The sequence below is a fragment of the Myxocyprinus asiaticus genome, chromosome 14 (genome assembly GCF_019703515.2).
Source record: "Myxocyprinus asiaticus isolate MX2 ecotype Aquarium Trade chromosome 14, UBuf_Myxa_2, whole genome shotgun sequence".
Taxonomy (NCBI): Eukaryota; Metazoa; Chordata; class Actinopteri; order Cypriniformes; family Catostomidae; genus Myxocyprinus; species Myxocyprinus asiaticus.
Genome location: NC_059357.1, coordinates 23,569,589 through 23,583,821, shown reverse-complemented (window position 1 = coordinate 23,583,821; position 14,233 = coordinate 23,569,589). Strand labels below are relative to the sequence as shown.

Below are 14,233 nucleotides of genomic sequence, written 5' to 3'. Positions count from 1 at the left end.
GGACTTTTGATATACTGTAGGCCTATAGCTCTTGTGCCAACTTCATCTTGTTACAACTTGCAGAATAAGTACTCTGTAAGCCAATTTAGAATTGAACATCTGTTTTGGAAAGTTGTTGGTTTGCAAATTTGCAAAAGCAAGGGGGCTGTTGTGTTTTGATAATAAATAGATGGATGTACAGACAGATGGAATACTGTAGATAGATGGACAGATAGACATACATTAGTCTATTAATATAAATGCAAAATGTCATAGAAACAATATATATATATATATATATATATATACACTGGCATTTGGAAGTTTGGAATTATGTACAGATTTTGCTGTTTCGGAAAGAAATTGGGACTTTAATTCAACAAAGTGGCATTCAACTGATCACAAAGTATAGTCAGGACATTACTGATGTAAAAAAACAGCACCATCACTATTTGAAAAAAGTAATTTATGATCAAATCTAGACAGGCCCCATTTCCAGCAGCCATCACTCCAACAACTTATCCTTAAGTAATCATGCTAAATTGCTAATTTGATACTAGAAAATCACTTGCCATTATATCAAAAACAGTTGAAAGCTATTTGGATCGTTAAATGAAGCTTAACATTGTCTTTGTGTTTGTTTTTGAGTTGCAACAGTATGCAATAGACTGGCATGTCTTAAAGCCATATATTAGGTCAAAAATGGCAAAAAAGAAACTGTTTTGTCTAGAAACTCGTCGGTCAAGATTTCATACAAGGGTGTACACTACAGTCTTTAAAGACAAAGGACAACTGGCTCTAACAAGGACAGAAAGAGATGTGGAAGGCCAGATGTACAACTAAACAAGAGGATAAGTACATCAGAGTCTGACAGCTTCATTGAATTCTACCCCCTGAACATTAGTTTCATGTACAACAGTAAAGAGAAGACTCAGGGTGCAGGCCTTATGGGAAGAAACTGCAAAGAAAAAGACACTTTTGAAACAGAAAAAAAAAAGAAAAGGTTAGTGTGGGCAAAGAAACACAGACATTGGACAACATATAATTGGAAAAGAGTGTTATGGATCTTAACCCCATTGAGCTTTTGTTGGAACATCTAGACTGTAAGGTGCGTGAGAAGTGCCCGACAAGACAGCCACATCTATGGCAAGTGCTACAGGAAGCATGGGATGAAATGTCACCTGAGTATCTGGACAAACTGACAGCTAGAATGCCAAGGATCTGCAAAGCTGTCATTGCTGCACGTGGAGGATTTTTTGATGAGAACTCTTTGAAGTAGTTTCAAATTGTAATAGTAATTTTTCACATTATTAATGTTCTGACTATATATTGTGATCAGTTGAATGCCACTTTGGTGAATAAAAGTACCAGTTTCTTTCCATAACAGCAAAATCTGAACATTATTCCAAACTTTTGGCCGCCAGTGTGTGTGTATATATATATATATATATATATATATACTCAAACCAGCCCGTCTGGCACCAACATTCATGCCACGGTCCAAATCACTGAGATCACATTTTTCCCCATTCTGATGGTTGACGTGAACATTAACTGAAGCTCCTGACCCGTATCTGAATGATTTTATGCACTGCACTGCTGCCGCAACATGATTGGCTGATTAGATAATCGCATGGACAATTGTTGGTGCCAGACGGGCTGGTTTGAGTATTTCTGTAACAGTTGATCTCCTGGGATTTTCACACACAACAGTCTCTAGAATTTACTCAGAATGGTGCCAAAAACATAAAACATCCAGTGAGGGGCAGTTCTGCGTATGGAAACGCCTTGTTGATGAGAGAGGTCAACAGAGCATGGCCAGACTGGTTTGAGCTGACAAAGTCTACGGTAACTCAGATAACCGCTCTGTACAATTGTAGTGAGAAGTATATAATCTCAGAATGCTATCCTGAGATGCAGGTTAGCGCTGTTTTGGCGGCACGAGGGGGACCTACACAATATTAGGTGGGTGGTTTTAATGTTGTGGCTGATCGGTGTATATATATATATATATATATATTCTGATATTTTACAAGCTGTCTTTACTAAATTAATTGTACAGTTCGAAAAAAGACCAAGAAATCCCTCATTCAGCATTCAGACCAATTGAAAATAGGCTATGTTGCTATATCTTGACAAACAGACAGACAGACAGATAGATAGATAGATAACAGTCTCACAAACTGTGATAAGCTCATGAAATCATTCGAGATCAAATACATGCTTGATGATACAAGCTTGATGATACTGAAAGCACAGTAGAAGTCAAAGAATATTATCCTCAGGAATCAGCCAAACAACCATGAACAAATGAGCAATACATTTTCTCAAGTGTGTAAAGATGGAAATATTCTTTTGGAAAATCAGAATTTATCATTTGTTGACCCTTCATATGTCATCCAACATGTCACTGAAATCTTTGTCATTTGTACATTTACAAATTAATTTCTCTCTGCCGTATATGCTTCTACAACCCCAATTCAGAAAATCTTGGGACAGTATGGAAAATGTTAATAAAAACAAAAACGAATGATTTGTAAATTCTGTTTATCTATTTATCCTGTGCTATATTGAAAGCACCACAACAACACATTATTTGATGTTTTACTGTACCTTGTAATTATTATTATTATTTTTTTAATATACACATACAAATATACAAATATATACATTTTATATCAGATGATTGAAACACACTCCAGAAAAGTTGGGACAGTCCATTTTTAACTACTGCGTAACATAACCATTTCTTCTAATAACACTTATTAAGCTTTTGAAGAAACAAGTTTAAGTTTAGCAAGCGGAATTTTCCTCCATTCATCCATAATGCAGGTCTTCAGCTGCGCAGTTGTATTGGGTCTTTGTTGCTGTATTTTACGCTTCATAATGTGCCACACATTCTAAATTGGAGACAGGTCAGGACTGCAGGCAGGCCAATCTATCACCTGCTTATGCAGCCATGCACTTTTAATCTGGGCAGTATATGGGTTGGTGTTGTCCTGCTGGAAAATGTAGGGACGTCCCTGGAAAAGATGGCCTCTGGATGGAAACATACATTGCTCCAAAATTTTTACATATATTTCTGTGTTAATTGTGCCCTCACAGATGTGCAATTTACCCAAGACATGGGCACTAACACCCCCCCCCCATACCATGTCAGATACTGGCTTTTAGACCTGTTGCTGATCACAACTTGGATGGTCATTTTCTTATTTGGCCTATAGAACACGACGGCTGTTTTTTCCAAAACTATTTGAAAAGTGGACTTGTTGGACCACAAATCACAGTTCCATTATATTACTTTCCAACTCAGATGTGACCGAGCCCAGAGAAGTCGGCGGCGCTTCTGGACAGTGTTGATGTATGGCTTCTACTTTGCAGAGTAAAGCCTTAAAGGGTTAGTTTACCCAAAAATCTCATCATTTACTCACCCTTAAGCCATACCAGACAGATGTATGACTTTCTTTCCTCTGCAGAAAACAAACAAAGATTTTAAGAAGAATATCCCAGCTCTGTAGGTCCATACAATGCAAGTGAATGGTGACCAGGCCTTTAAAGCTCCAAAAATGAGATAAAGTCAGCATAAGAGTAATCCACAAGAGTCCAGTGGTTTAATCAATGTCTTGATTAAATGTCGTGATCCAGTTGGTTTTGAGTGAGAAAAGACCAAAATATAACTCCTATTTCACTGTACATCTTGCCATTGCAGTCTCTAGGCCTGATCATGATTTCAAGCACGATTACACTTACTAGAATCCGAATCAGAATGAGCTTTATTGCCAAGTATGCTTACACATACAAGGAATTTGTCATGGTGACAGAAGCTTTCAGTGCACAAACAATACAACAACTAGACAGAGATAATAATAAAAAAAAATAATAGAATAATAGCGAATAGAAAATATAAGTGTATATAAAAATACAAAAGACAAAAAAAAAAAAAAAATATATATATATACACACTGTATATATATACACTGGCAGCCAAAGGTCTGGAATAATGTTCAGATTTTGCTGTTATGGAAAGAAATTGGTACTTTTATTCACCAAAGCGGCGTTCAACTGATCACAATGTATAGTCAGGACATTAATAACGTGAAAAATTACTATTACAATTTGAAACTACTTCAAAGAGTTCTCATCAAAAAATCCTCCACGTGCAGCAATGACAGCTTTGCAGATCCTTGGCATTCTAGCTGTCAGTTTGTCCAGATACTCAGGTGACATTTCACCCCACGCTTCCTGTAGCACTTGTCATAGATGTGGCTGTCTTGTCTTGAGGCGTCTATTTCTCAAACTAGAGACTCTGATGTACTTATCCTCTTGTTATTTTTATATCTTGCCTTCCACATCTTTTTCTGTCCTTGTTAGAGCCAGCTGTCCTTTGTCTTTGAAGACTGTAGTGTATGAAATTGTATGAAATCTTCAGTTTTTTGGCAATTTCAAGCATTGTATAGCCTTCATTCCTCAAAACAATGATTGACTGATGAGTTTCTAGAGAAAGCTGTTTCTTTTTTGCCATTTTTGACCTAATATTGACCTTAAGACATGCTAGTCTACTGTGGCAACTCAGAAACAAACACAAAGACAATGTTAAGCTTCATTTAATGAACCAAATAGCTTTCAGCTGTGTTTGATATAATGACAAGTGATTTTCTAGTACCAAATTAGCAATTTAGCATGATTACTCAAGGATAAGGTGTTGGAGTGATGGCTGCTGGAAATGGGGCCAGTCTAGATTTGATCAAAAATTGTGATGGTGCTGTTTTTTACATCAGTAATGTCCTGACTATATTTTGTGATCAGTTGAATGCCACTTTAGTTGAATTAAAGTACCAATTTCCTTCCGAAACAGCAAAATCTGTACATTATTCCAAACTTTTGGCCGCCAGTGTACATATGTACAAATAAAAATCTGTTATATACAGATAGTGCAAGGTAATGTAATGGCTGAAGAGGTAGGATATGTTGGATAAATATAAATAGACTAAGCTGTGTATTGCACACAATTATTGCTCAATGGGGCAGTTTTAACTGTTCATGAGATGGATAGCCTGAGGAAAAAAAAAATTATTGTGGCTGATGGTTCTGGTGCTCAGTGCTCTGAAGCTCCGGCCAGAAGGCAACAGTTCAAAAAGGTAGTGGGCTGGGTGAGTGGGGTCCAGAGTGCTTTTTCCAGCCCCTTTTCTCATTCTGGAAGTGTACAGTTCTTGAAGGGGGGTGCAGGGGGCAACCAATAATCTGATCAGCAGTCTGGATACTACTGCTTGACTCAAGCGCAGAGAGCTAGATGGCGCTATATGAAGTGTAATCAAGCTTGAAATCATGATTGCCAAGGTGACTGTTGTCAAGATATACAGTGAAAAATGAGTTATAATTTGGTCTGGTCTCACTCCGTACCAACTAGATCGCTTCAGAAGGCATTGATTAAGCCACTGGAGTCCGATGGATGATGTTTGCTGACTTTATCTCCTTTTTGGAGCCTCAAAGGCCTGATCACAATTCACTTGCATTGTATGGCCCTTTAGAGCTGAGATATTCTTCTAAAAATCTTTGTTTGTGTCTGCAGAAGAAATAAAGTCATACACATCTGGGATGGCATGAGGCTGAGTAAACTACGAGATAAATTTCATTTTTGGGTGAACTAACCCTTTAACTTAGTAGCATTTGTGGATGCAGCCGCGAATTGTGTTGACTGGCAAAGGTTCACCAAAATATTCTCGAGCCCATTTCATGATATCTATTACAGATGAATGAAGTCTGATGGATCGGTGATCATGTGCATTCAGAAATGGTTTTCCAGCAGGACTAAGCTAAAACACATACTACCTGGATTACAAGTGTTTGTCTTTTTCATCGTTACTTTTTGTGTATTTATAGCCCTTATGTTTTTCATTTACTTTATCTAGTGTTGTTTAATATTTTTATATCGTCTTTTTTTGTCCTATGTCTGTGTTATCTTGTTTTAAAATAAAACATTTTTTTTAATAAAAAATAAAATAAAAACACTGCAACTGGCTGCCACAATAGCACAAAAAATATCTTACTAACTAACTCATCTGATGTCTTCTATTCAACTTAAAGGTGCATTTTGTATTATTTTAAATATTTTGTCTTACTCTGACACCGGCCTGGATGCAGCATTATTCAAACACAATTGTTTTAAGTTACCATTGCCATTGTAGAAATTCACTATTCATACTCAAAGTCAGCCAGATTTAAGCGAGTAGTATTCGGCTGGTCATATGATCCTAATATGGCAGCCCCCATGAGGGGGACCCTCTCCATATAGAAAAAACAGCTTTTACAAGGTCACTGAGTCTTCATCTCATGTGAGTGCTCATGATTTTATACATCTGTTTCAAAATTACTATTTATTTCTTTGGGAGTAAAACTTTTTTTAATAAGAAAGTGCACCTTTAATGGAAATACATCAAGAGAATGTAGTCATAAGGATTTCTGATATCTACATACTGAAATAAATACTCAGTAGGTAAATATGCAAACTTACTTAAAATGGTAACAAAGCTGCTTGGAAGTCACAAAAGGCAAGTTATATGACATCATATGATGCCAAACATCTCACCAGTATTCGAATATGTGGGAAGTGTTCTCTTTGTTTGCCATTGCAGGACATTCAAATTACAGAATTTTGTCTGGCTAATTTGCTCTTACCTGTATACTGTAAATATCTCATGATCAGTGGGCAGGTTGCAGGCTGCAGGAAACAGTTATATTTAAAATGTTACAAATGTTTGGTGCAATTCTTCTTTTATTGTTAATATATCAATTTGTACACATTTTACATATACATGCCGCATGCATATGTTTTTATGTGTGCTACAGGGCAGTCCTTAAGAGATATTGGCCTGCTGGGTGTGGGAACAGTAGAGCAAGTGGAAAAACCATATACCTTAAAAAGTAAGTGGATCTTTCCATGATATGATATTTGACATTTTGTTTACACATTACACAGCAAAACAGTTTTTCACAATTGTATTGATACATGTTTTGAGACATATTTATTTTCTAACTAAATTTACATTGGCCGTATAGTAAATTTGATTTAGTAAAGACTGAACAAAAGTACAGGGGAGAGTGTGGGGAGACAGGACCTAGACCAGTTGCTGATGGTCTAGTGGCTGGTGGGACCAACTGTTGTGGATTTAGCAGTGACAATGACCTCCTTCTCTTCAGTTCACTTTGAAAATGTAATAAGCCATATTGTCTGCGACTCAACAATTGTGGTCTGGTCCAATCATTTGCTCTGTAAACAAAAAGGCACATAGCATGAGATGCTTTTGCTATCCATGTTGATTTTTCTGATTCAAATACTAATAAATTAAAAAAAACATGTGTTGAAGGGACAAAATAGCATGTGTTGATTACAGCTCCAATGGGATAAATACCAACAGGTCCTTACTCCCAACACATTCACAGACCACATTCACAAAGTCACTCCATAAATTGCTCCCCAATTCAGTTTGTTACAATAGTTTATGTTTATGAAGTGTTCCTATTGTTATTTCAGCATGCATCACATTGACTTGCTGTGATGCATTGCCTGGTGGCCAAGTGGTGCTCAACACAGCAAAAGAAGGTTGACAGCAACAGAATTAAGCTAACCATGTTTCAACTTTTGTTTGCTTCACTAATTTAGTTGTGTTGTACACACTTCTTGGGCAATCAAATGTTGCAAAACATAGGGAATCATAGAGAAATTTCAGAGGCACTCGTTTAATTGATCACCTCTTTTCCATTTCTAAGCAGTGAGAAGTGGCAATGTTTCAGCTACAGCAATCGATAGGTATGACATCCCCTACCAATATCCCCTGCCAGTTTTCAGTGAAAGTCTATTTAATGTTATTTGCGGGAGGTTAGCACAGAGAAAATTTCAATAGAAAAAAAGACAAATTGCTGCCCATCTGAAATTTGGTGAAGATGTTCTGGATAAGTGAGACAAACTTGAAGCACATGCAAACATAGCGCCAACAAAGCACCAAAAACAAGAAGACCAGAAGTTGTTGCACCAACAAATAAAATTCCCCCAAAGTATTTATTGTGGAAGAAGTAGCTATTTTTGTGAGAAGCTGTTTTTCTGCCTTGGGTCCTGAAGTGCTTGCTTAATCATTTAAGGACCAACAAATTCCAAGTTGTATCAGGAAATTTATCAGGAAATCAGAGTGGGTCATCCGTGAATGTTCATGCAATGATGCACATCCCTTATAGCACATGTACATCACCCAGGCATCTATTTGATGTGAGTGTTTACATCTGGAAGACATACTTTTTTTAACGTTGTTTACTCATCTGCAATACGTTTATAAAAAATATGTCAATAAGCTTGTCTTGGATGTCAATAAGACATTAAGCAGATGTCTTTGAGATGTTTATTATCTTGAATGTTTGTAATCTAATCTTTTTAAGATGTTTAGCAGATGTTAATCAGATTGTGATGCTTTCCAGATGAAAAGATCTAAAACAGACATCTTGAGATGTACGTATGCTATCTGGAATACACAGAATTGCTCTGTTGTAGGTTTTTGCCATTAAGAACTTCTTAAAATATAATACATACACATATCAATCGTTTACCTGGCCTCACATCTATTTAAAAGAATGCTCTTTGAGCAAAAGGTAATATAACAGATGTTAGGTTTAGGTTCTTTTGATCACAAGAAACTTGTTGCTTCATGTGTGTTTTTGGTCAGTAACCCTAAGGGATCAGTCACTGTGATGAATACTTCGACTACTGGGGAAAAGGAACCCAAGTCACAGTTTCCTCAGGTAAGATATTTTAAAGTGTTCTGTGTATTTTGATTTTTGTATATATATTTGTTTTCAGCTGAAGATCAGACAAGTCTTGTCACAACATAACATTGGGACATATTTAATTTGATAATACTACTTTGACTGAAAGGAGAATAAAGGTACTAGATCCAATATGTCCGTGCAGGTAAACAAAACTTTCTCAGATTAAAAATTTGTGCACTAAAAATAAATATATCAAAACAAATGCGATGCTTTGCGAAAATCGGTCACGACAATACACGTAAATTGCGTAGAATATAGAATAAGGGTTATGGTATGGAATGTGTCAAAATCCTTTCCGCTGTGACGGTGCCTTTGTCTACTGGGGGAAAGGAACAATGGTGACTGTGACATCAGGTAAGAAGTTATATATTTGTTTGTTTTGTTTAATCTGGAAACCAACCAAACAACAAATTTAATAGTAGCCTAATAATTGTAATAATGGCATTTTTGTCCGCGAGAAAACATCGAGACAATGGAAGTATCGTATTGCATTCAAATGTATTGTAGGCTGTCTAACTGGCAAGAAATTGCGTTTGCATTTTTGTATACTGAATTATATTGAAATTATCACTGTGACTACGTTGCTTTTGACTACTGGGGAAAAGGCACGACGGTCACAGTAACATCTGGTAAGTTTAATTTCAGCTAATCATAGCATAAACTTTGGCACATAGGTCTATTTTAAATGACTGTAAATCTATTTATTTATATGGAGCATGTTTTTCGGTCAGTTTTTTCCGAATTGTCAAATTTTGTGGGTTAGGATGATGAAAGGGATTTGTCACGTTGAACCTAGTAGCTACTTTATGTACAATATCCTTGAGTATAGCTGTCAATGTGACAATGCTTTCGACTACTGGGGGAAAGGAACAATGGTCACTGTATCATCAGGTAAGAAAAATATTTAACTATTTATAATCTACCGGATAAAAAAAAATAATGAAGATTGATAAAAATCTACTCATTCAATTTGGAAAAAAAAAAATTTGTTTCTACACCAGAGAATTGTAACTGCGATATACGTATTCATCAACAATTAGATTCAGTGCATTATTCATTCCAAATTTGCCAGAAACGCAAAGATATTAAAATTTACATTCAACAAAACCCGGAGCGTGCTATTTTATTTTACGATCAAATGTGATCAGAACATTGTGTAACTGGGCTTTCGACTACTGGGGGAGCGGCACCAAAGTCACAGTAACAAACGGTAGGTTTATGGTTTATCACTGCAAGGAAAATTCTTTTGACAAAATGTTACATTTAGCTTTTGAATTCGTTTTTATTAGCCTGTATGATATTTATCTCGTTCTATTGCATTATGATCGTGTTCGTTGGGCTGTTTTCAAATGTAAAATGGTCATTGAAAGAACAACATAAAGGGTCTATAACAATTTTGTTGTAAAGCTACTATCGAAAAACGAACATAAAAACGAATAACATTAATTCGGACAAAGACTCCTTTCAGTATTCACTCTTTTCGCTTTTTTTCCCCCTTAATCTGCACAAACTGTACAATTAGTTGTTCTTGAAATCGGCCAGAGCAATATATTTTTACATATTATTACAATATATTACATATTTATTAACTGCTCAGAATGTCAGTAGATATTGTTATATTTTCTACGAGTTGGTTGCATTGCATCCCGCTGTTATTAACAAAAAAGAGCTTTTATGATTTAATTGTTCGATAGAAAAATCCCTTAGCTTGCAAATATTGATAAGGGCTAAACTGCAACGTTTTGCAAGTTATTAAAAAAAAAAAAAAAAATTAAGAAAGTATTTTAAACTTTATTTAATTAGTATTTCGGCAGTATGCGTAAAGTATGCGTTTTATTATTTGGGTTTATGGACTATGTTCTGCCCCTGACTGCATCTGCGCACAACCACCCGGTGCGCGAGGGGTGTTCGCATTGTTTAATTTTTCAGTATTTATCACTGAGCAAAATGTGTTATTTTGATTTCATATTTCCAAGTAATGCAACAAGTTCATTGTACTGTAATGTTCTTCCATTTCCCCTCAAAGGGTTGTAATTGTATTTATAGCCTAAACTTATGCATTTCATCATTTGCATTAAGTGTGCCACAAATTACAACACTGAAACAAACTGAGAGGTAATTCTGCATTCAAAAATCCTACTTTGGTTTAAATGAATTATGATTCTCTACTTATTGCAGTATTGTGTTTAAACATTGTTTCGCCTAAATCAAGAGATATAGCAGCCTGTGTAAGGGGTTCCTGTAGTTCAAATGATAGCGCACGGCGCGAGCAATGGGTCAACAGTTCGATTCCCAGGGAACACACAAACTGACGCTTTGGATAAAAGCGTCTGCCAAATGCTTAAATGTGTTTATTGTTACACATATAGGCTAAGTTAAATAGGTTGTACATTTGTCTAATAAAGATTTAATGTTTTTGCAGCTCAAACAACTGCGCCGCATTCACTCTTAGCCATGTCTCAGTGTGGTTCTGATTCCGATGGGTTCCTTACTGTCGGCTGCATAGCAAAAGGTTTCTCCCCTGCTGACTCACTTACTTTCGAATGGACGGATCCCGATGGGAAAAAGATAAATGATTTCGTAAAGTATCCAGCTACCGGACAAGATGGAGCCTACGCCTCAATCAGCCATATGCGCCTGAAAAAAAGCGATTGGGAGGCTAAAAAAGGTTACACATGTACAGCCGGAAATTCTGCTAAAAAGCTAAAAGCTTCTCCGGCTCCACCAAGTAAGTAACTACATGTCGACATTCTGTAGTTGTTGGGTTAATGTTATGTTGTTGTCTTTTCAAGAAACTTTTCAAGTCCAAACACACACACACACTTTTTGGTTTGGTCAAATCTCAGCAAAGAGTTAACTGTTATTATAGGTACTGTTGTTCATGTCAAACAATTGTTCAAATCTCATGTCAGTGTGAATGTATAAGAATTTCACGAGTACACGAGTCTAAAATGCTGGAACACAAATGCACATGATTCCTTTTAGTACTGACAATAATAAGTGCCCTTATGCTTTAAGACTCCAAACCAGGAATTTACAATGCTTATATTTCTTCCTGAGAACCAAACGACAAAATAAAAAAAAAAAAAGTAAAGAGAGCCAAGGTTAAATACACAACATCTAACGTTGACATACAAAGTCTTCTTCGAGATCCTTTCATTTGCTTGCTTAAAAAGCATGTTTTTCTGTCGCTTTTCATGTCCTCTCTGCCTTCTTCTGCATGTTGCCAGCCCCACCGCCAGATCAGCGTGCATCTGTGTACTTAACAGCTCCTACAAAAATGGAGCTTGACAATGGAACAGCTACCTTCATCTGCTTTGCCAAGCAGTTTTCGCCTAAAACACACTTGTTTAAGTGGTTTCAGGATGGTGAGGAGGTGAAAAACGGGGTAACTGACAAATGTCTAGGTGAGAAGAAAAGCAACATAACTGAATATAGTGCCACAAGCATTTTTCAAATCAGTGCCAACAAATGGAAGAACCTAAACACCAAAATTATGTGTGTGTTCGAGCACAAGGCTGGGAATGAAGTGAGAGAGGCTGAATACACAGGTATGTTTTATTTTGAATTTGTTAAGGTTTTAAAAGTCTAATGTCTACTGTTGCTTTATTTTGAAATTATGTTTGCCTGTCCCTGAATCTGTTGTGTTTGCTTTCAATACATAGTCACCGACATAGAGGATGTCAGAATTAATATTGACATAATCCCGCCCTCCACTGAGGACATGCTGAAAAACAAAGCTGGAAATCTGATGTGCAAAGTTACAGGAGAGGAGTTAGGGTTTACCAAAATGGAAATCAGAACGAAAGCATCTGAAAACCCCATCAAAGAACACACAGAGGAACAAATCAAAAACAATAAGACTCTGGATCTTGTTGCTCGTATAGGTTATGATGAGTGGAGCATTGGCACAGAATTTTGGTGCATTGTGGAACACAAAAAATTAGCAGTGCCTCAAGAAAAGAAGTACTCCAGAGAAAATGGTATAAGTGTTTATAAATTTTTTTTAGCACACAATTATTGTTTCCAAATATTTCTTCTTCTTTTTTCTAAATGTATAATTGTCATTTAGAAGAGCAGCAACATATCTTTTAATACTTAACATGCACATTGTCTTGATTTATATCAAATTCTCTCGATAACTAGTATGAACATACATATTGTCAAAAATGAGAAGAGGGACTCAATGACTTATTCAGCATTCTGGACCTAATTGTGATCTTGTATTACTAGGTGGAGAGCTCAAGAGACCCTCCGTTTACATATTAGCACCCCCAGAGCACAGAGAGGGGGAAACCATGACCCTGACATGTTATGTGAAGGACTTCTATCCTAAGGAGGTGTTTGTGTCTTGGCTTGCTAATGATGAACCTGTGGGTGGTGGGTACAAGCAAAACACTACCACCCCAATGCAGATCAATAACCACTTTTCCATCTACAGTCAGCTCACTTTTGATTCTTCTAATTGGAAAGAGGGTACAGTGTACAGTTGTGTAGTGTACCATGAAAGCATTGATCAAACCTTGCGAGTTTTAACACGATCTATTGACAGTAATACTGATAAGTCCAGTATAATTAATGTAAGTCTGGATACTGCTGTACCATGCAAGGCATAGACTGTTTTACGTATGTGGTGTCTCTGTGTTATGCATGTTAAGTGTTCAACTTTTATATTTTATTTTTGTTTTGTGTAATATTTTTTTTTAAAGTGACATGTCCATATTTCTAATTGTGTTTGTCTTTAATGTTTGTGGCCTTGTGCTTTTTAAACATTGTCATGCACATCACATTGAAGAAAAAAAATCTAATAAAAAAAAACTAAGCATATTTCCTGTGCGGTTTATATGTTATCCTACCAATTTTGTGTATCTCTGTTACAGTGTATGTGAGCATAAAATGTCACAAAAACATCAAACTACACAACATTTTATTTTCAAAATGATCAGGCTCTTGCTTTGTTCTCTTAAAGTAGATCATGAATGAAATGTAAATAAAAAATCATGAAACTTTGGTTGTAAAAGAAAAAAAAAAAAATAGAATTATGATAATGTAAACCAAAGCAAGGCATTTTCAAAGTACTTTTAAGGAATATACAGTATATGAACTAATATATACATAATTTAATTCAGATGGCAAATTATACATCATTAGCGGACAAAATAATAGAAATAAACAAATCAGTTTAAATTGTTGCTTAATAATGGGGAAAAAATGACTATCCATGTGTGTGCATATGGTCCCGTTTATGTTTGTCATTTGTGCCAAGCTATTTGATGTTAGAAACATCCAGACATATCATACCCAGTTTCATAGTTAGGCAAATCCTACAGTGTACATCGGTTCATCTTTGGCATGCCAAGACACATTCCTATCTTTTTTGTCAATTTATTTAAGGTTGTCAGGGTCACCAAATGTTTATGTAGTTTTACATTGTTTTTGA

The 14,233-nt window shown here is 36.1% G+C and overlaps 1 protein-coding gene across 1 annotated transcript in view; it reads left to right on the top strand.

Annotated features, from left to right (window-relative positions):
- Positions 1-13,620, top strand: part of LOC127451543 (uncharacterized) — a 45,055-nt gene extending 31,435 nt beyond the window's left edge. The window contains exons 17-22 of the mRNA XM_051716284.1: positions 8,691-8,766; positions 9,495-9,684; positions 11,216-11,521; positions 12,024-12,344; positions 12,459-12,776; positions 13,027-13,620. Of these exons, the coding sequence (XP_051572244.1) occupies positions 8,691-8,766; positions 9,495-9,684; positions 11,216-11,521; positions 12,024-12,344; positions 12,459-12,776; positions 13,027-13,409 (1,594 nt within the window). The 3' untranslated portion in view covers positions 13,410-13,620. The remainder of the gene's footprint in view (positions 1-8,690; positions 8,767-9,494; positions 9,685-11,215; positions 11,522-12,023; positions 12,345-12,458; positions 12,777-13,026) is intronic.
- The last annotated feature ends 613 nt before the right edge of the window (positions 13,621-14,233 follow it).